The 24,106-nt window shown below is 33.7% G+C and overlaps 1 protein-coding gene across 4 annotated transcripts in view; it reads left to right on the forward strand.

Moving 5' to 3' along the window:
- SPAG16 (sperm associated antigen 16) overlaps positions 1 to 24,106 on the forward strand; it is a 747,944-nt gene that overhangs the window by 18,238 nt on the left and 705,600 nt on the right. For 2 of the 4 annotated variants that reach the window (XM_074312767.1, XM_074312756.1), the window contains exons 4-7: positions 632 to 750; positions 8,212 to 8,349; positions 19,990 to 20,097; positions 22,458 to 22,575. In XM_074312767.1, the coding sequence (XP_074168868.1) occupies positions 632 to 750; positions 8,212 to 8,349; positions 19,990 to 20,097; positions 22,458 to 22,575 (483 nt within the window). Of the gene's footprint in view, positions 1 to 631; positions 751 to 8,211; positions 8,350 to 9,362; positions 11,386 to 19,989; positions 20,098 to 22,457; positions 22,576 to 24,106 lie in introns of those variants that run through there. The other 2 variants (XM_074312750.1, XM_074312777.1) reach the window with 2 other exon arrangements.

Raw genomic sequence — 24,106 nt, forward strand, 5'->3', positions numbered from 1 at the left:
ATTAAGTCACCAAAATCATTATTAGTATTTTTTTATGATGATGATAAAAGAATTAAAAGTTCCATACATTTCTTCTTTTTAAAAATGTGTTATATGATATTGAAAGGGCAAGCTGACCTCCTTATTGTTCTTCATGCAGTCCAATCACATCCTTGCCTCAAGTCCTCTGTACTTGCTAGTGCTATATATGGAATATTACCTCTTCTCTAGATTTACACTCAGATGCTGCTTTATCAATGAAATCTTCCTTTATTACCCTGCATACATAGTAGCAGCCCAGCTCCACACACACATCTGCTGTATACTTGGCTCTCCCTAGTTTTAATTATCTGCTTTTTTTTTTCCCACTCAGTCACTTAGTACCATTTTCTGTGCTGTGTATTTTTAAAGTGGTTATTTATTTTCTGTCTCCATTCACTTGATTATTAGTTATGGGAACCGAGTCTTTTCTGTTTTTATCACTGTTTTATCTCTAGTGATTATCCTTCAACTATCTTCCACCTTAACAAAAAGTAACACTCAACAAAAATAGTCGAAAAAAAAGAATGAATGAATGAATGAATGTCTTTTCTATACCATTAATCAAATATTTCATGTTTTCAAAATAAATAATTGAACATTTAAATTTCAGGAGGAGAAAACAGACCTTCCTTCAAAGCATGTAGCACCTGAAGTAATAGAAGACTTTCTCTGCAATTTCCTGATGAGAATGGGAATGACCAGAACGCTTGATTGCTTTCAATCTGAATGGTAAACAATTATGTAGATACATAGTTCTCTAGAAATGCTAACAGTATTTACATGTACACTTTCAACAGTCTGAAAAATCTTGGTCACTCAGCTTATACAAAACAGATGAAATAGATGGAAACCTTTCTCATCCCCACTACTGAAACCACAAAACACACACACAAATACATAAATGCATATAATCAGGATATTAATTTCAAATATATTTATATTAAACATCTTTCTGAAATACTTAAATTTAGGTGATTTTCAAAAATCAAGAAAATGGAATATCTCAAGAAAATGGAATATTTTATGAGATAATTTCCTAGTATCTTCTACATAATTAGTAAGAGTATTATCTCTTGCATTAAGACATCCTACTAACAATACTACTTTGCTTGTTTTACTTATACTATAATGACCTGCCTTTCTCTACTCACACAAGTGATTGATTCCTTTCCTATAAATATTCCTTCATTTAGATGTAAGGGGAAGCATTTTCAAATAATGCCTAAACACAAGACTTTCTTGTTATAATTGAAAATTTTAATAACTTATTGGTTATAAAAATCAGCAGGAATACTGTCTTTATTCCTTTGCTACCGTAATAATATCATCAAGCCTGTTTTTTGAGTGCTAACATTCTTTAACAAAATACAGTGTTTAACATTTAAAGGCCATTGCGTATTACAGAAAGAGGGACTAATATGACATATAAAGATGTTTATAGAGTTCTTTGGCTAATCCTAATTTTAAATATAGGGACAATGTGTCATTTCTACTAATCCAACTGTGATGTAGTTTTATTTTCTGGTTTTTTTTTGGTTCTCACCTACTTAGACCATGCACAGAGAAGTCAGTTTTATTATTTTAAATTGCATATCGAATATTAATAAATTCAGTGAGAAGAACCATTTTTTTCATTAGTATAATTTAGGAAAAGAGCAAGTTTGATGGTAGAAAAATAATACTGTTTCTATTAAGTCTCGGAATTGTGTGAATTATTTTTATAAAAATGTCACTAAAAATAATTAGAAATGTGTTAGAAAATACATGTTTGTAAAAGTAGATAGATGATTAATTTGCAGTACTAAAGAAATGGAAGATGGATATAGTTCAGTTACATTTTCTTCTGAGAATATATATGAAGACATGTAGTGCTTACATGTTTGGCCAGTCGAAAGTGTGAAATGATTCCCTTGGAGAAATCTAGAACCAGGTATGATCTTAGCATTTAGATGCCTGTCATATTATCCTTTCAGATTTAGCAATTTGAATTGAGATTAAATTTTAAGAAGCTACAATTGTATTAGGATCTTTAGAACACTAAGTAAGCATGCCATTTAGCATAATATTACAATCATAAAGTAAAATTTTCCTAAAATATCTCCTTATTATATGGACTTTGTAGTACTATGGTTCAGATAATTTTATCCTTATCCTTGGCTGCCAGTTTATAATGAGATTAAAAATTGTGTTGAGATTATACTGTATTTGATATTTTTATTTCACGTGAAACATTTTTGGCTTTGATAAGAAACCTTTGTCTATTCTGCATGGTAGGATGATAGGAATATTAAATATATTACCTTTATCATTTTTATTATGGAGAAAAGCACATATCATTGATATGAATTCTTTAATCTTACAAAGAGTAACAAAACAAAGTTTCTCCATTGTTAGTTTGTAAAAAACAAACAGAAAACCCAAAACCAAAAAACCTGAGTGGTAAAATTTGGCTTGTGTCCTTTCATTCCTCAGACAGTAATTTCAGTAAATCCTTTAAATTTGGGGTCAACAAACGAAGACCCCTGGGCCTGCCTTCTGTTTGTAAATAAAATTTTATTGGAACAGAGCCATGACCTTTCCTTTATTTTTTTAAAATTTATTTATTTATTTTTATTAGTTTCAGGTGTACAAAACAATGTACTAGTTTGGCATTTACACCCCTCACAAAGTGATAACCCTCCTGCCCCAGTCTGCTACCCCTCTGACATCGTATATAGTTGTTACAATGCATTCACTATATTCCCTATGCTGTACTTTACATCCCGTGGGAAAAAACACACACATATATACATATACATATACATATACATATACATATACATATATATATATATATATATATATTTTTTTTTTTTTTTTTTGAATTACAGTTGACATTCAGTATTATTCAGCTCCAGCTTCATGGACAGCGCAGTCCATGACCCTTCTTTTACTTATTGCCTACGGCAGCTTTCATGCTACGGTAGCAAAGTTAACTAGTCACAACAGTGACCAATTGGCTCAGAAACCTTTTTTGCAAATTCCATTTTCTGACCATTTACAAAAATTGACATACATATATAATATAGTATGCCATTTTATATTTATATTATATATACATAACATATGTATATATTTAATACATGATACACACACACATATGTATATGTCAGTGTGGTAGGGAGTTTTTTCTGTGACCCACAAAACAAGTCTACACTGTGAGTTTGATGAATGATATTTTTATGTCAATTTTAGAAGTACTCTGGATAATGATAATTTTCCTGGAGGCAAAATTAAAGGTGGGGTTAAAGTGGAAAAAATATGGTAGTGCTCCTAAGTACCCTTACCTGAACATATGTCAACTCCGTCCTTTACTTCACTGGGCCGTTTTGCTGGCTGTTGGCTGTTAAGTCAGGACTCCAGGACTCACTCACTGGAGACGTACATTCCTGCTCTTCTTTGCCCGCGCTTCTTATTACCTCCCAATCTCTTTAACTGTTCTTCTCTTTATAGCCAAATGTTTTGAAAACAGGGTCTTTATTTCCTTTCTCTCTCTCTCTCTCTCTCTCTCTCTCTCTCTCTCTCCCCCCCTCCTTCCCTTCCTCCCTCCCTCCCTCCCTCCCTCCCTCCCTCCCTCCCTGTAGTCCTCCCTTCCTCCCTCCCTCCCTTTCTTTTCTATTCTAGTCAATCCTTGGTTCTCTCCAGTTAGACCTCTATTGATGGTTGGGTGGTAATAAAAATGCCATCACAGGTAATAATGCAATTATTTATAATATTTTATTACTAATTTAATTTTTTCTTATAGAAGACATTATAAAATATGTATTAGTATATTCCTGTAATTTCAAAAAGCAAATATTGCTACTTTTAGCCAATAAAATTTGGCATAATACATAGTTACTCAAATATGGGCAGTGTAGTTAAAACTTTCTGGAGTGACTAGAATTAAAATTACACTTGAAAAATCCCTTATGTTGCCCAGTATGTGTGGGAAGTATGTGTGGTGCTGTGTACATATTACTGTCTCTCAGTGAATACTACAGGACCAGTTTTTGTTTCTTTAGCATTTAAACTTATTGCTGTTTCTTCAGTTGATTAGGATTTATCTTCTGGTTATGTGTCATGTTATAAGACTTTTTTTCTCACAATCAGAATTAAGTTAAGCATAGGAATGTTGTGACTCTTGTATTAATATTATGCTGATGTTTTACTCTGTTAATATATTAAATTTGAGCTCTGTAAATATACGCACAGAGATTTATTTATGTACTGTGTTTTCAAAAAGGCAAGCTTTTGAGTGAATAGTTAACATAAATTTTGTAACCAAACCAAAATTAATATAGTGTTTATTAAACACGAAAGAATTAAAAATATTTAAGAAGATGAAGCCTAAGGTTTATCACTCAGGAATGCACTTTGTATCATTTTTATTAACACAGTGTTTTCTCATGTATTATCTCACTTATTTTTCCCAAGAACTATAGAGCAGGAAGCCACTATCATATCTCCATTATATGGGTGAGGAAATGGGTTTAGAGAGGTTAGGAAATCTGCCTTAGTAAGTGGTAGCCAGTCACAGCCAGTGAGAGGCAGTCAACCCATCTCACAACATCAATGCTGAAGTGTGGAACTATGCAAGGGAATCTTGAAGAAATGCCAATAAAAGTCCTTTTAGCTTGACTAGAGACTGAAAGAACTTAAGAAATATTTTGATTTAGAGTTCAAATTTGTGCCCATTTCCCATTTTGGTTTGAGGAATCACGGGGCCAATACTAAACTTGCTCAACCGTATTGTATCTTTCTTGTGAAGGACTCTGTTACAGTGATACATCACGATGGTGCTGGTGATTCCAACATTGTCAGTCTGGGCAGTACGTAAGGGAATTTTTGTCATCTTTGATGAAGTAGTTCCCTAACTCTGAAAACATGGAGGAAAGATTCTCATTTGATGCTTCTTATTATCTAGAGGACTGTTTCCCTGTCTTATATACTATGCCTTAGGTGTCATCATGAAGGAAAAATAACGCTTATTCTCATGACATCATTTATGTTTACTGAAATTCTATCATATTATTTGTCATTTGTGACAGTGGATCTTAAACTCTTTTAGTGTATACACAAATCTTATGAAAGCCTATGCACTTTGTCCCTGAAATGTATGTATATTCTCTGTTTCTGTACAATTGTAAGTAGTTGATGGACATTATGGTGACTGTGAAGATCACAAATGTTAATTTATTGGTAATAATTCATTGGCAATTCTGTTGGTAGTAAATTTTATTTCCAGTTCCTAATAGTTAAATGACAATCTTTTTTCCCCACCTGAACCATGTTCAGTCTTATTCTAAGGGTAAGTGACTAAGGAGGAAGAAATAAAAAAGGGTTGTGAAAACACACACATAGACACACCTGAAACAAAAACCAAAAAAATCTTATGTAGGAAAATGCAGGTTTTACTGAGAAATATGTTTCTGGAGTTTGTAGATTAAGATTCCTAATTATCTTAAAATAATGTTAGTGAGTTTAAAGTTGTATTTGATTTTTTTACATGGCTGGCATAACTTTTGCATGATAAATGATTTTTGAGTGTCCTAAGATATATATGACGTAGAATATGTTGTGTTATGTTTTGATTTTTTACTTATTTTACCACGTATTTATTTATATACCATTTAATTTAGAGAAGGACTACATATCACTTTTATTGTTGAAATAATCAGTGGTTTTTTTTCAGCATTAAACAAAATAAGTTTCTGAAAACCAATTTTAAGCTCAGAAAAACTTTATGGTCCAATACTTTAATCAGTCCTTATATGTCTTTTCTTCTGAGATAAGTATAAATCACATTCCAAATACGGATAAAGTAGTGAATTTATGATTAAATAGTTATCTATTTGTTGTTTTAGAAATTGTGGCAAATATTACTTAATATTGATTCAATTATGTTAACATTTTGCATATTCTGAAGGGGTTCTTTTTTTGTTCTTTTATGTTAGATATGTATCATAAAAACATGACTATTAATGTGTAATAATGAAGTTAAGAGTTGTAAACGAAAATACTGATAATTAAACATTTTTAAACTAATGTTTGGCTCATCTATAGCAAGCTTTGTAGAGATTTGTTTATTAATAACTTTATTACATGAAATTTTTAAATGATCTGATTATTTTTATTGAGCTTTATTAATTGCTACATATAATGATTAAAATTATAATTATTTACAAATCTGTAAATGATTTTCTGATGTTCCTTCTTATTTCACTGAGAAAACAGAAGTGCCATGACTCCTTCCTGCCTCTTTACCAACTTGCTGCCTCTGTTCTCAGGCATTCCCTTTCGCCTGTCACAGAGGCTGAGCCATGCACACTGTCGTCTAAGGCCACCCCTCCTCTACTGGATGACAGCTTCTCTGGGCTACTCAAGGACATTGGTCCTGCAATCACCCACTCTGTTTCCTGAATTGTCAACTTTTTCCCTTTCTGCTGGATCATTCTCATAAGCATACATATTTGCAAATATATATATATTAAATATCATATATTAAAAAAAGAGATTAAAAAAAACCTCCCTGAACTCCACATCTTCTAGGTTCATCTTGATTTCCTAGGCTCCTCTTTGTGGCATATCTCCCTGAAAGAGTTTGTTGCCACTTCCTCACTTCCTAGTCTTTCATACCTATTCCAGTTCCACTTTCATTTCCATGACTCTACTGAAACTTTTTTCAGTGACTTCACTTGCCAAATTCAGGAATTTGTCCTCAGTGCCCCGCTTACTCATCTTCCTTGCAGCATTTTCACTGTTGTTCATTTCTTCTGTCTTGCAACTCTATTCACTTGGTCCCTGAGACACAACACTCTAATATTCTCCAACTTCTTCACTGCTTCCTCTCTTTTTTACTCTCTATTTGGTAGTATTTCCTTTTCTTCCCAGTCTTTAAACAGTCCTAGGGCTTCTTTGGCTCTCTCTTTACATTCACTCCCTACCTGGCCCCAACCAATCTTGTGACTTTAAATAGTACCTATTTACTGATGATTCCCAAATTTAAGTTTCATGTCCTGACTTTTTCCCTGAACTCTATACATGTATACCCAATATGCATCTTCACTTGATTGCCCAGTAGACATAATGCTTTTAACATGACTAGAAACAATTTCTTGATTCTCTAACTACCCAGTTCCCAGTGCATTTGTCCCCATCTCAGTAAACGGCGGTCTGTTGCTCATCTACATACCTTGGAGTCATCCTTGGCTTCTCTTTTAACCAACACCTGACAGCTGACCTGTAAGAGAATCCTGTTGGCTCTACCTTTACAACATGTCCAGAAGGGCACAATTTTTCATAATCTTATTGCCAACTTTGTTCAAGCCACTCTTCTGTCCCTCCTGTACTATTCTAGTCGCCTCCAAACTAGTTTCTCTGATTCTGCTCTTGCTCCTCTGGAGTCTGTTTCTTTAAGTGGATGCCAGACTAATCCTTTTAAAACATAAATCTGATCAGTGTCATTTTACTCAACAGCCTACCAGTGGCTTCAGTCTGACTTAAAGTCACATTCCTCTCTCCAGCTGTCTGCTGTCTTCTGGACCTATCTCCAACCACTCTCTCTCTTGCTCAGTTAGTTGGCTCCAGCTCTACATACTCTAGATACACTGGCTTTTTCCTCTTTATTATACATGCCAAACACCTCCTTGCCCCAGGTCCTTTACACTTGCTTTTTAATCATCCAAGAATGTTCTTCTCCCACATATCCACATGGTTTAGTCCCTCATTTCCTTTAGTTCTCTGCTCAAATATTACTTTGTTGGTCATATTTTTTCTGGCTATCCTATATAAAATAGCACAAACCCCCCCATCACTCTCGCTGTCAGTCTCTCTATCCCTCTTTATTTTACTTCATATAGAACATACCACCATCCAAACTATAGTAGAAATTCCATCAGATAGGTACCTGAACCATTTTGTAAATTTCACCAGTGTCTAGATTAGTACATGGAACTAATTTTATGTACCATGATGATACTAGTATCAAGCAATTCATTAATGTTTTATTTAAAAAATGTATTATGAACGTTGCCATTTTAATTTACAAAAGTAATATTGTAATTAATTTCTTTAGACATTCCTTAAGACTTAACTTTTTGAATTGTACATAAATTAAGCCAATTTAATGGAAAGAAACAACATAAAGCCTTTTGTTTGATTTTATCCTAGGTATGAGTTTATACAGAAGGGGGTAACTGAAGTTAGAGATGTTGGGAATGTTCCAGATGTCTACACCCAGAATATGCTTTTAGAAACTGAGAACAAAAATTTGAAGAAAGACTTGAAACACTACAAGCAGGCAGCTGAGTATGTTATTTTTTTAAATGACTTTTTTCTATTTATTTTGGACTAATTAAAAGTAAAGAGTTGAATGAGGCTAATATGTGGATGGTGGTTAATGTGCCAGAGCTTTAATTCTGGAGAACTGAATTATATTTAAGTTCTAGTTGGAAAGAATGCAAAAGGCTTCAGTAGCAAATTAATTGAACAGATGACCAGAATGCTCACAACTGCAACTCATTAATGAGAATGGAATGCAGGGGGTAATATAGGAGATGGTTAATTTGTTATATAATATTGACTTCCTTATGCATTTGGATAATATTTTCAAGGTTTGTCTAATCTTTTCCTGTGAGGGTAAGCTAATTTCTGAAATAGTATTAAAATTGTAGAAGGCAGAGAGGAGGAAAGGAGCTAGTGTATTCCTAGTAGGGGAATTTCAGTATTTGAAAATTCCCCAAAGGAAATTGTAATTTTGTAATTTTCTAGCATGAATTTATGCATAGAGGAGAACCTTCACAGTTAGAAGCCAAATCTCTCTACATTTTTCTTTTTTTTCTAAAGTTAATAGAAGACATGCAATTTTAAGCGAGCACATTTAGATAAACAGACAATATTATTCTGGCAAAGTCAAATACATGAATGTGTTGACTTGGGGTGAATCTACTCATGTGAGACAATGTTAGATGGGAAATCAGTGCTTAGACATGGAGTAGAGACAGTTCAAACTTTGTTCATTGAATTTTATTCGACATATTTAAAGAGGGGCTTTCTCTGTTAAAGAATAATGCTAACACCAAAAATTAGATAGGAAAGTGGTAATTTTAAGGTCTTTGTAAAATAATTTAATGTAAAGAAATGTCTTTGTATTGTAAACTGAAGGAAACATTTAAAAGAAGCTCCTACTTTAAAAGGTGGTAGTAAATACAAGATAATTTGTATGGTCATGTATTCAGTTATTATATACACTTAAACATTTTTGCAAGTTATATAAATTGCATATTATTTATGTATATACTCTTTGGCATTTTACCTTTTAGAAAGAAGTGTATGATGATCCACAGAATAATGTGTTACTAGAACCAGCATTCTATCTATTCTCAGTTCTATTTCTCAGAAGTGATTTGCACTGTTGGCCCTGATGTTCACTGTGACTTTTGTGCAGACACCTAATGGATGCACTGGGAATTTGACGCAGCAAATTTTTCAGAGTGCTGCCTGGCGTACTGTTTCAGTTTCTGAATCCTTTGATTTATTGCTTGAGTTTGTAATTTTCTTTTGAATAGAGCTTTTCTGTGCAATGAGTTTTGCCCCAGTGACATTAAATAGTCATTGTTAATTATTGGTTGTTTATTGACTGTTATATTTAATAATTATAATCAAAACCGTATAAACTATTACCCATGAAAATTAACTTAATGTTAAAAGCAACCATGATTAAAACAGATATCATTCAAATGAAACCTGTCTTGTTTGTGTTTACTAATAGATTATAAAATATATTTACTAAAATACAGTTTTAATTTCAGTGGCTTATGGTTATCTCTCAAATCTGTCTTATTTTATATAAACTTGAACAAAATAGAAAAGGAAAATATTTGTTTAATCTGATGTGGAACATTTGCAGGAAGGCTGTTTGACTCATAGTAGATGCCTAATATTTATATCACTGATTGAATATTAACCACATTGTGTTTTCACAGCACCTTTTGGTAAAGTGTGCTCCTGTAGCCTGATTCTATTGGAGATATTCTCAGATAATGGAGAATGAAATTTTGTAAAATATTCCCCAAACTGTTTCTGTCATGCTACAGGTGTGCCCCAAATTGTAATGTTTCATCACACAGGTTTTTTAATTTGACTTGTGATGATATTTTTCCAATAAGAATTAGTGATAAACATGGGATTCCATTTATGGAATTTAACCTAAAATGTTTCTTTTTACAATTAAGGCTATTTCTTAAAGCAAGATGAGTGTAGATGTTAAATACTTTTTTTTTCCCTCCATTCATCCACCTCCTCAGCCCCTTCCCGCCCAACTCCGGTTTAAGCGTTGTTTCTCAGTCTAGTTGTGTAGGACACAGCTCCCTGGCCCATGCTGTTATGATGAGCGTTGCGCTCCTCCCCCATGGAGGCACTTGGTCACTGGTTGTCAGTCGGCAGCTCACAGCAGCTCTCGGCAGCTCACACCAGCTGCTGGCCACTCACACTGGCTGCTGGCCACTGATGCTGGCCACTGACTGTTCACAGCAGCCTGCTGCAGTTCACACCGACCTGCAGCTGCTCATGGAAGCCAAGCTTTAGGGAGAGCTGTTGTTTACAATCTTAGCTGTAGAGGGCGCAGCTCAGTGGCCTATAGTGGGAATTGAAACGGAGACCTAGGCCTTAGGAGCACGGCGCTCCAACCACCTGAGTCCCTGGGCCGGCCCAAATGCTTTTCTAATAATAAATATTTAATATACAAAAACGAGTCAGTTACAGATAAGTTATCTGTTGTCTTGATTATACTGGTAGTATTTAATGATTTATCTAGAAAAATCAGAGCGATCCTAAAGCTATAAGCTTAATATTTACCTAAGGGAGAGTTGCCTTGGAAAACGTACTGAATTTAAAGTTCAAATACCTAGCTTCCAATGTTCTGCTCCTTATTAACTCAGTTTTCTTACTGTTAAACTGGGAGTAATTATACATAATATCATTAACTCCTAGGGAGTGATGTGATAATTAAATGAGACAATCTATACTAAAGAGCTTTGTAAATCACAAAGTGCTTTGAAAATGTCAGCTATTATTATCAATATCTCTAAAGGCTGTCATCCCTAGATTTTTCTAATCATCACATTGTTATTATTTTTTAACATTCAGCAATGATGAAGAATGAAGGAAGAAATGAAAAGGGAAAACATTTCGCTTTAAAATATCATTTGAATTGCTATAATTAAAAAAGAAATTGTCTTTTTTTCTGTAGTAAGTAATGCCAATTTTAAGAGAGATTTTCCCTGATTCTTGCTCCAAATGTCTTTTTCTCTGTAGTAAGTAATGCCAGTTTTAAAAGAGAGGTTTTTCCTGATTCTTGCTCCAAATGTAGATTATATTCTAAAATATAAAATTTGGTGTATGATGTATGTGTCTGTATGGTGACAGATGTTAATGAAACTTACCATGGTGATCATTTTGCAATATATATGTATAAATAGTGAATCATTATGTTGTACACCTGAAACTAATATAATGTTATATGTCAGTTATACCTTGATTAAAAAATAGTTTTTGAAATAACTATATGCAGATTTTCTTTATGGATGTTTTTAAAGGGAAAATGTATTATTAAAAAAGGTTTTTAGCTACATTGAAGGTAAAAATATATTACATACTAGATACTGGAGAGGAATGATATAGGTAGTAGTTTGACATCTTGGAAAAGAAGAATATAATGGTATTTATATATGGAAATGGAGACCAATTATTATTTTAAATGTGGAGATCTAGAATTTAAGTGACCTGCCGCACATTTGCAGAGAATTGTTGGTTGAACGAAGACTAGAAAGCATCACTAGAGTTATAATGCCTTTCACAGTTAACATAGTCTTTTATAAGCCTTGTTTTATTTGTTAGTTGACATGCCACAATATTCACCTGAGTCTGAGGTCCACGACTACTGTTACAAGTTTTGTTCATGAGGAGCCTATTCAATGTCGGCTCATACCTGGAGTAGCATTTTTTTGTCTTAGTCTTGTCATGTTGATATTATAAATATTCTCGCTTTGATGGTTTCTCCTAAAACACCTTTGTAATTATACTTTAACATCCTGTAGTCTGCCTTTCACCCACCTATTCTACTTAAGTGTACATCCTATTTTTCATTCCTCTCCTCCCTCAGCTTCTGTTCTGCGTGTCCCTCTACCTCATTGACAGGCTTCTTTTTCTCTTTTCACTTCCATGTGGTTTATACTCTCTAAGGCTGTGCTATCCAGTAAGAGAGCCACTAAACTACATGTGGATGTTGCCAGATGTAACATGAATCAGGTGGTGCTAAGGACTGTGAAGAAAAGTAACAAGGGCAAAGGAGACAGATAAATGGGCTGCTGTTTTACATACGGTGGTGAGGAAAGGCCTCTCAGATATCTGAAGAAACAGAGAGAAAAGGCCACGTGTAAACTTGGGAAAAGGGAATCCCAGGCAGAGGGAAAAGGAAGTACAGAGTCTCTGGTGGGAACAGCTCGGCTTGTGAGGGGACCAGCAGGGAGACCACAGTGACTGGAACCAGAGGGCAAGTGGTGGACGCTTTTGTTAGAACTTTGCTTTTTTCCCTCTGAGTGGGATTTGAGGCTAATGGATAGTTTTTGAGGAGAAGCATATTATGCACTGGTTCCTGTGTGGAAAACAGACCGGATGGAGGGACATGATAGAAACAGGTGGAACATTATTATATCCCGTAGAACTTTCTTATATGACTTAGCTAGTTACAAAACAGTGATAATGAAGTCAAACAAGATCCTTATGGGACAATCACGTTCTTCAAAGGACAGCATCTGCTGTTACCAATCCTGCATTATTAATACCGCTCAACCATTGCTTCAGATGGATATTGACGTCAGATCAGGTGGTTGAATAAAGCAACACAATTATGTGATGCTCAGCTACTTACTAGATACAAGAATATAGTTTTCACTCAGTTTCCTCATATGTAAGTGGGGTAGAATTACCTATCATCGTGGGAATTATTTTAAAGTATTTAGCTCATCTGTCACGTGGTAAGTGCTCAGTAAAGATTAAATCAATATTTTCTTTCCTAACACTACAGTTTACAGTTATATAAGTGTATATTTGGTTTCCTCATTCATTTTCTCTATACTCTTGTAAACTTGATGGGGACAGGACTGTGCTTGTCTTACTCATCAGAGTATAATGACCATGGCACCTAGTCTACAGTGCATATTAGGTGGGTAGAAATGTATCATCATCTTCATCAATATCATTATTAGCAGCAGCATAAACCACCAAGAGTGGTATTTCATCCAGAAAGCAGGCATATAGCAATTTATTTATTTGTTTACATACATTAACTTTAATTCTGAAAAAAATATCAAGCATATTGAAAGGAAACAAAATACAATAATGAACCTCAGGAGCCTATCAGATAGTTTCACCACATCACATTTCTGCCATTTTTATTTCATTTCTATTCCTTGCTACACCCTACCCCACAACCAGTAAGTATATTATTTTTTACAATTATTTTTTAAGTTAATACACATGGATTTAAATGTACAAATCTTAGCTGTGTAATTTTGACGAACAGATGAAATCTTGTAACTCTATACCCATCTTGATATAGAACATTTCTATCTATGCAGAAAATTTCCCTTGCATGCTTTCTAAGTAATTTCCTGCCCCGGCAATCACTGTTTTGATTTTTTCCCCCCTTAGATTAGTTTTACCTGTTTGAGAACATCATAAATGGAATCACAAAATTTTCTTTCTTTGTGTTTGGCATTTTACACTCAGCATAAAGTCTGTGAAATTTATCTATGATTTTTTGTGTTGATATATCAGTAATTTGTTCCCCTTTTTGCAATGTACTATTCTGTTGTATAGTGTATATTACAATTTGTTTATCCTTTTTTATTGAGTTGTTCCCAATTGTGGCTATTATGAATAATACTGTGATGAATGTTTGTGTACAAGTACTTCTGTCGGAATACATTCTCTTTATTTCAGATGAAAAGTTAGGAACGGAATTTCTGGATCAAATGTTAAATGCATGTCTAACTTGTTAAGAAACTGGCAGTCCATTTTTCAACACTCAAGTTGAGTCATTTTCTATTCTCGATAGTAATATGTGAGAGGTACAGTTGCTTCACATTGTCACCAACGTTGAGTGTTATTAGTCTTTTTAATTTTAGCCATTTTAGTGGTCATGTAGTGGCAGCTTGCTGTGGTTTTGATAAGTATTTCCTGATAACGAATGATATTGAACACATTTTTTTGGGTGATTATTGGCTGTTCATTTATCTTTCATGTAATCTTTTGCCCATTTTTGTTTGGATTGTCTTATTGTTGAGTTATAAGAGTTGTTTATATATTGTGGATACAAATTCCTTTTCAGAATATTGTGAATATTTTCTCCCAGTTTATGGCTTGACTCTTCAATTTCTTAATGGTCTCTTTGGATGAGCAGAAGTTTTAAATTTTGTTAGAAGTCTAAGTTATCTTTTTTATAGTATTGCTTTTGATATTTTGTCTAAGATACCATTGCCTATTCCCATGTCACAGAGATAGTCTCTTAGGTTTTCTTCTAAAACTTTTAAAGATTTAGAATTTTTATTTCAGCCCATGACTATGTTTAATTTTGTATATGGCATGAAGTAGGAAGAAGAGATTATAATTTCTTATGGGAATATCCAATTGTTCCAGCACCATTCTTAAACAGATTTTTCCTTCTTCATTGAATTTCTTTGACATTTTTGCTGAAAATCAGTTGACACTACAATTGTGGGTCTGTTTGTAGACTCTATTCTGTTCTATTCATCTGTTTGTTTATCCTTATGCTAAAATCACTCTTGATTACTGGAGCTTTAAGTAAGTTCTTAAAATCAGATAGTGTAAGTCCTTTAGCTTTGTTCTTCTTGTTAATAGAAAATTTGGCTCTTCTAGGTCCTTTGTATTTCCATATAAATTAGAGTCACTTTGTCAATTTCTATAGAAAGATGGGTAGGAATAGGATTAGAATTGATTTGAATCTATAGCTTAATTTGGGAAGCATGTATATGTGTATGTATGCAAGTATTTACACACACACACACACACACACATATATATATATGTATTTTGGGGGGAGAAGGATTGATACAAGGCGTAATCAAATAATACGGTGAATGTTTAAATAAAAATAATTATTATAGTAAAAGACACATTGGCATTAATCCCCCTCAAAATACTCCCCTGGCGTGGAACACACTTATCCCATCGTTCTTGCCACTTTCTGAAGCAGTTCTGGATGTCCTCTTTTGTGAATGTCTTTAGTTGCACTGTCGTGGCTGTCTTGATGTCCTGAATTAATTAAAAACATTTACCTTTCATGGTCCTTTTGACTTTGGGGAAGAGCCAGAAGTTGCTTGGTGCCATATCTGGTGAAGAAGGTGGATGAGGACACACCGTAATGTTTTTATTGGAAAGAATATGCCATATGCCAGAAGCGATGTATGACATGGAGCATTGTCATGATGGAGGATGATTTATGGCACACTTTAAAACACACCTCTCAACCGTGGTTCACACCTGACTAACTGCACTGAACAGGTTGAAACTTGTCACACAGTTACTAAGGTTTGACGCACTGCTTCCCATATTGAAGATCCCTGCCTTTCCATTGGATGGCACTCGGCAGCAGCTTACCATATTTTATGATCACAATGGAAAGACTCCATGTCACACATCGCTTCTGGTACAGGGCAATTTCTGTCAAATAAAAACATCACAGTGTGTCCTATCCACATTATTCACCGGATCGGGCACTGTCCAACTTCTTGCTCTTCCCCAAAGTCAAAATGATTCAGGACATTGAGTGGCCACGACAGCGCAACTAAAGACACTCATGAAAGAGGACTTCTAAAACTGCTTCAAATAGTGTCAAGAATGATGGGAAAAGTGTGTTTTAAACGAGGGGGAGTATTTTAAGGGGGATAAATGGTATTGTGTCTTTCACTGTAATAATTTTTTAAAAAATTTAAACATTGACTGTATTTCTTGATCACATGTATATTCATAAGTTTTTGTCTTCTATTTACATGGTGTATCTCTATTTATAGGTTACCTTTAATTAAATACTGTACATTTATGAAGGAACTTGAAATTTATGCCTTTTACCACCCAATTATCTAATGTGTATATTTTGTTGTTAACATTGTGAACACTGTATAATAGGGACTGTATCTTGTGAACAACATATCTCCAGGGTCTGTAGCTGTGCCTGGAAAATAGTGGGGCATAAATGAATGTGTGCTATTGATATTTTGGCTCTTTAGGTAAGCTTTTAATATTTTTGAGTGTAGTTAATTGATGATTTTTGCCTCTTTCACTGAATTCATTTAGACTAGGAGTCATTTTCCTTTCATGATGGGAATTTAAATACATTTCTATAAAGCTAATAAGTCTTTCCTCATTTCGAGTACTGTCTTCATTTGCTGGGGTTATACATTATGGAAATACAGTGCAGACCAGAAAAGTTTTACTGAGAGTCCTGAAGATTTGGCAGAAATAGTACTGACTAGGATTACTACTAATTACAAGATTAAAATGTACTATTTTAAAAATAATGACATATTTCCTTTTACCTTCTCCCAGAAAATATAGACATAAAGAAAACTAAAATTAAATGGCAATTAATATGAAGGAAAAATTAGGTGCTTTACTAAGGGGCCCTAATTTCACTTACAAATTCATTTCTATAGAAGGTCAAAGAATACCCAGCTTTTCCAGAGACCCATTTAATTTAATGACTTTCAGAAACAAACACTGTGGAAATAAAGATAATAATGAGGCCCATAAAATTTCATGCTTTAGTGTTTAGGTAATTGCTTCTTAAATTAAGAAGGTATTTTTTTCTGGACATGAGTATATTTCTGTCTTTTTTGGTTAAGAATATAATGAAAGTTTTCCTCTAATCTGGTTGAATTTCATTTTGTCTATACAACAGCTATTCCATATTAATTTTAGTGAGTTAAAGTAATTCATTTATACTGTATTGAAGACAATGATATAATTGGTAATCCTATGGTACCCTTACCTGAAATTGCATTGATTCAAGTTTGTACATGAGAAAAATACATGACAAAGATGGCCTACTTTGATTGGTGCAGGTAAACAAGAAAATGTTTATTGTTTCCTTTTGCCAAATTATGATAACAAAATAGCCCAATAAATCTATTATTGGAGGGTCACTCCAAAATACTTAGTTAAAACTATTCAGTTACTGAAATTATTTTACTGGTGCATTCACTTAAAAATAATTTTTTCAAAGTACACTGTTAAATCACATTCATATGTTGAAATGTGGAGTTTGGGGGACAATACTTTTGTAGTATGATAAAAATATATAAGTGTCTTAATATTTGATACTTGTAGATTTTGATATGCTGGTTTTCTGATATGCTGGTTTCCTGAAATGGGGACATTAGATAGTCATTCTGCCATCTCATTAAGAAAAAGCATGTAAATGTGTGTTGTGAGTTACAAAGCTGAATAGCATGTTTCTCTGAATAACTTACTTTACTGTACTTGAAATAGAATCTGTATATTTAATGTCTGTCTTAATAAAAGTTTTTTTTTAAACAGAAACAGGCTCTACTAATATGAGAAAATGCTATATAGTTTAAATTATTAATTGCTCATACGGCTATTTTAAACTTTATTTTTAGTACAACTTTTATTTCCCTTTTATTAACCATATGGGCAGCAGGGAGGTCATAATAGGAGAAGCATCACCATGAAATGAATTTAAATTGTTTTACTGAGTAGACTTCATTTGTGCAAACAGAAAGCAAGTCCCTGAAAACCAATTTAATGGTCAGAAAAACTTTAAGGTCTAATACTTCAATCAATTCCTATGCTTTCTTTTCTTGGATGAGTACACATAGGCCTTTAAATGCGTATTTTAAAAGTGAGTTGATGCAACGCTGCACATTTGTGCTTCTGCTTAAGAAACTTCGCAACGTTATTTTTCTATGTATTTTTTAACCTATTATAGATTTACATTTCAGACAAGATAAATAAAACATAAGTTCATTTATATAATTCATTAAGTTGCTGAAAGTAAGACATTTTCATAGACTCACAATAGATGCTCATAAAAGTTTAGATTCTTTTATAAAGAGACTGCGTACTACTAATAATCCTGTATTCTGATAGTTTTGCTCCATCAGAGGGTATTTACCTATGGGTATGTCCCCCCATTTTAGGTGGACAAATCTAGTTATTAGAGGAATTGAATATATCTGTTCCACTCTACTCCGTAGTAATATGATTACATAACATTCATTGAGTATTTTCTATGACCAGACGGTATGTAAGCCACTTTACATACTTTATTCTAGATGAATGAGAATTGAGGTGTGACGTTCTTGTTTTCACAACAAAATGTGAACTCAGCCATTTATCTTTTCCAGCCACACTACTTAAACTTTCTCCACTTCTTCATGTACTATGCATTAGGCTCATGGTGGTGGCAGAGGGTTTCTCTCTTGGTGCATCTTCATTCACTCACACAGAGGGGTAAAACCTAGAAAGAATAAATTATTCATTTAATGATTGGCATATTCCTCAGATGATTGTTCAAGACTGAATATTTTAATCAACAATTTATTGCACCTTCAAGATGTTGGTATGGAAACAAAGCTGAGAGTTAGCTGGTGGGAGTAGACCCTGAGTACTGTGACACATTGTTTGTTTACATGTAATAAAGACTACAACAGGGCAGTAAAATAAAGAACAACACAAGCCATGGGGGTGGGCAGGTCAGATAGGGTAGGGGAGAAAGAAAGAAAGAAAGTTGGAAGAATGGATGAGTCACTGTCACCATATGCCACATGTGGTTTGATCTTGCAGCAAGAAGCCTCACTGATCAGAATGTGCTCTATCAGGAGCCTGAAAACCTAACCTCATCCCACTTCACTGACAGCATCCCATCTCCTCAGTGATGGCTCTGACTTAGCTCTTACAGCAGAAATCTATTTGTCTGCATTTATTTTATGTTAATCTGAATTTTGAAATGCTGTGATACAGAGAAGCAGATTTATTCCATTCCGATCCTCTTGTGAGATGTCAGCACTCTAATTCAATCCATCCATTTTTCAGAATGTGAGCGTCTCAGTGCAGTAGCACTTTGTCATTTAACTAAGACTGTTAGAGAACTACTTTTTCATTTTAAATTATATTTTACATTTTTATATTGAAACTAACATATACTATCAGGGTGGTTGAAATATTCCCATTAATTTTTCACATACAGCTTGGGCTTAGAATTAATACTCTTGCTTTATGCCAGAGGTTTACAGAAGATATATCCATTTGAAGAATACTTCTGTATTACGATATAAAAGACGTTTCTCATCAAGTTACCAATCATTCTAGTAATATGATATGCAGGTAGTGTGTATTCCTCATATGTATTACCAGGATAAAATGTTGGTTTTCTAAAACTTAGGCTTTCTTTTTCACAATTATCAGAACAAAGTAACCCAATCCGTTTTCTTTTAAGTATATATTCAAGCAAGTTCAGAATTAAATTTTGTAACGTCTTCTCCTTTATTTGGAAATTATTTTAACTTATCCTGTTTTGTATGAATTTCAATTTTATAAACACATTTTCTTCGGAAGTAGATGAATTATAAGTTATTTTGACAGCATATCTTCAGTTGCCCTTATTTAAATCAAATGTGAATGACTGCTACTTTTGAAACTACAGGTTTTTGCCTGTTTAACCCCTGTCCCCATATAAATGATTTTGGTTGGGATCCTTTGATGAGATTTATAATGGAATCTTTGTTTTTCAGTTATCTTTTGAATTGCTCAATACCGGATTTGCAGTGATAACTGAATTATTTATTTATTTATTTCAGAAAGGAATTAGCAGTGAGTTTTAAAGTTATTTTTATTGTTATTTTTCAGCAAAGCTAGAGAAGAGCTGCTGAAAACTCAGAAAGAACGTGATTTTCATCGAATGCATCACAAACGAACAGTCCAAGAAAAAAACAAATTAATTAATGACCTCAAAGGGTAAGATGCTAATATTTGTTGGCATATTTATTAATGAGCTATTTAATCAGTGTTAAGCAACTTGGTTACGGCAGAAGGTTTCAGGTAAATTTATTCATTTGACGTTTATTGAGCATGTACTGTGTGCCAAGCGGTATACTATGTGTTTGAAATACAAAGATGAGTAAGTTTAGGCTCTGGCTGTCATGTGCTCTACTGTCTGCCAGGGCAGCTCAGGCATTTCCACTTTGCTGAGTGGTGACTATCATTTTTCCTAAGTTTCTAAGAGCTACCATAGGAGTGAGTTCACCTCATTCACTAGAGTACTTGCTCCAATACTTATAAAATCCAGTGTCTTAAGAAAGTGGTTCAAGGTCAATAATTTATTGTTTATCCAGTCTTAGATTACAGCCCTTTTTATCAAGTACCTCAAAATCCAGTCTCTTAGGTACTTTTCTGGTTCCTGTTAGTACGTGCTGATTAATTCTTGCAGCAGTTTGGATGTATGGCCTCTTCCTTCTTCCCTTTTCACACCGTTAGCCTGGTGGTCAAGAGAGGAGGAAGTAGGAGCAACTCCCGGAGAGCATCTGTTACCTTGTGGGGAAGTATTAGCTCTTTCTAGGGAAAGAGGGCCACCTCTGCAAGCGCATAGGGCCCAAGGAGATGGACTGCAGAACTAGCAGCCTTAGGGGCATCTGAGAACCAGAGAAAAAGAGGTAATTTCATTTAACAGAAGAGTCAGTTCATCAGGAAGACATAGCATGCATTACTCTGTGAGCTTCAAAATAATGTGGAGTGAAACATGATAAAGCAGAAAGGAAAAATAAATATTTCCACAGTTACAATTGGAGATTTTAACACTCTTCTTTTAGCAATTAGTAGAAAAATAAATCCTTAAGTCTATAGAACAAGAAAAATTGATTGACATTTATTGAGTTCTACTTTGGACTTTTAAAGTGCACATGGAATACTCACCAAAGTAGATCATGTGCTGAGCTATAAAGCAAGTCTCTCTCTAAAGTTCAAAGACTTGATATATGGAATATGTGTCTGATCACAACCAAATTAAATTAAAACTAGATGGCACAGAGCTCTTTGGAGAATTCCCAAATATCTGGAAATTAAGTAACACACTTCTAAATAACCCAATGAGTCAAAGAAGGAAATGAGAAAATATTTGGAACTGACTGAAAATACAGCATTTTAAAATGTGTGGGATCCAGCCAAAGCAGTGCTTAAAGTGAAATTAATAGCTTTAAATGCTTCTATTAGAAAAGAAGAAAATTTTAAACCAGTGAACTAATCTTGTACTTTAGAGGCTCAAAAATAACAAATGAAATACAAAGAAAGAATAAATGATATAATAAAAATAAGATCTGTAACCAATAAACTAGCAAAGGGACAAACATTTTCTAAGAGAAATGAAAATATATAACCAAAAGTTATCTTATGTGACTAGTATACGAATATTCGTAGCAACTTGATTCATAATAGCCCCAGACTGAAAACCACTGTTTTCCTCAGCAGAATATTGTGTAAGCACATTTTAGAATATACAAACAAGGGAATACTACTCACACAATGAAAAGGAATGGATCACTAATCTAGTCAGCAACATGGAATAGTCTGTTTAAAAACATGATGCTGAATGCAAGAAGCCAGTTTCAAAAGAGAACATATTCAATGCTTCCAAATATATGAAGTTGTGCAATCTCCTGAGATGTTAGAAATGCTCTGTATTTTGATAACAATGTGGATTACCTGGGTTTGTATATTTACGAAAACTCTAAAACTCTTAACATTTAAGATCCGTATATTGTATTTCATGTAAATTACACGTCAATAAAAAAGAAAAGCATTTGAAAGTATTTTCAAATAAAACATATTTTTAAAGTGTTTAGATCATAAGTTTAGTGAATTATTTGTCCTATGAGGTATCAAAATATTTTTATACTTAATTTTCTTAATATGAGGTTAATTAAACTTGTTTTCAAGACCATTATTTAGTTTATTTTGATGTAAATGACACTGTTTCTGTTTAATCATCCATTGTTTGTAGCCCTTGTCTTTTTAAAAATTGTTTCTGAATTGATTAAAGAAACTGCAGTTTGTTTTTTCTGTCAGTGAATAGCCGTAGTCCTCTGACTGCATATTTGAATACAGAGAAATGTGACTTTCCAACTCCCACACAGGTTGCAGGGAAGCTTTATGCCATATAATAGTTCTTGCACTTCTTGGCTCTGTTGCGTTGACCTTTATATGGTTACTCATTTTTTATTCCAATGCAAAAAAGAAAAAAAAGAAAAAAAAAGGTTTAGATGTTAAATGGAAATCACTGATTTAACTGAATTACCCTTTAAGATGCCCTTTATTTTTCATAGGTTGAAGTTACATTATGCATCTTATGAACCAACTATAAGGGTGTTACATGAGAAGCACCACACTTTACTGAAGCAGAAAATGCTGACCTCTTTGCAAAGAGACAGAGCAGTCAAGCAGGTAAAGAGACCATCAAAGTTACCTCAAAATAATTTTTAACCATTCTTTTTTTTTAAAAAATATTATAGGTAGAATTACTGGTTTTGTTTCTGAGATAAATTTAAAAAGATTCCCACCAGTTGTCATGTTGTAAATGAGATTCATTTGGAAACATTTAGGAAAAGTATTTTAATCCACTTTAAACCTATTACGATTATTATTCAATTAAATATGATTTTATTTAAACAAAATTGTATGGGCAAGTATTGAAGGGTAGTAAGAGGAAAAAACTCAGACCCGATCAGACAAACTTGGGTAGAATGCCAGCTTTGACAGTTACAGACATAGATCTTACTTTAACACCGTGAACTCAGATTTCTCATATATGAAGTGGAGCCACAAGAACGTGCATTTAGTAGTGTTGTGAAACTGATGTGAGATGATGAATAAAATCCCCCTGCAGTTTACCCCAAAATGAATATGTGGCACAGCTAGTTATTAACTCACTGTTCAGTCATTTTTTGCTGTTGACCCTTTTCCATTCTTTTCATAGATGTAGGCCTAGGGGTAATATTGAGGAACCTCTGGTATAGAATTCAAGAAAAATAAAGCAAAAGCATTCATGAGCCACGTTAAAAATATGTAACAGTTTATTAGAAAATATAAAACAGCAACTATGTTTAACATTCTTTTATTGGTTTCTGGAGATTCTCATTTTTAGCCAAACTTTCAGCATCTACGAAAACTTGCACAATGGTTATCCTCTTCCTTGAATTATTTTGTTGTGAAGACATGTTTTAATCAAGTACATTTTGTCTTAAGTGTAAGTTTTAGCTAGTAAAGTATAAAATATCACTTGTGTCTGTGCTTCTATTTTAGTTTAGTGTTCTTTTTTAAAAATTACATTAAATTTATTGGGGTTACATTGGTTAGTAAAATTATATAGGTTTCAAGTATACAATTCTATAATACATCATCTATACGATTGCATTGTGTGTTCACCACACAGAGTCAGTTCTCCTTCCATCACCATATATTTGATCCCCTTTACATCCTTCTAAAACCCTTTTACCCTCTGGTAGCCACTAAACTGTTGTCTGTGTTTATGAGTTTTTGTTTATCTTGTTCATTTGTTGCTTTCACTTTTATATTCCACATATGAGTGAAGTCATATGGTTCTCGACTTTTTCTGTCTGACTTATTTCATTTAGCATAATCTCAGAATCCATCCATGTTATCACAAATGGCAGTATTTCATCTTTTCTTATGGCCGAGTAATATTCCATTGTATATATGTACCACATCTTCTTTATCCAGTCATCTATCGAAGGACACTTTGGTTGTTTCCATATTTTGTATTCTTGAATGTCTGAATCATATGATTAGTAATATTGTGTAAAATTAGCTTAATACTAATTTACATTTTTGTGGCATTATATGGCAGACCTTCAGAATTTCATCTCCTTTCTGCTTTTCATTTAACCAGTCCCTCAGCCCCCCAACAATAGGCACAACTCTACATCGTGGAGTACTGAAAACTAAATTCAGGTTT

Source organism: Rhinolophus sinicus, linkage group LG01, assembly GCF_036562045.2.
Source record: "Rhinolophus sinicus isolate RSC01 linkage group LG01, ASM3656204v1, whole genome shotgun sequence".
Classification (NCBI taxonomy): domain Eukaryota; kingdom Metazoa; phylum Chordata; class Mammalia; order Chiroptera; family Rhinolophidae; genus Rhinolophus; species Rhinolophus sinicus.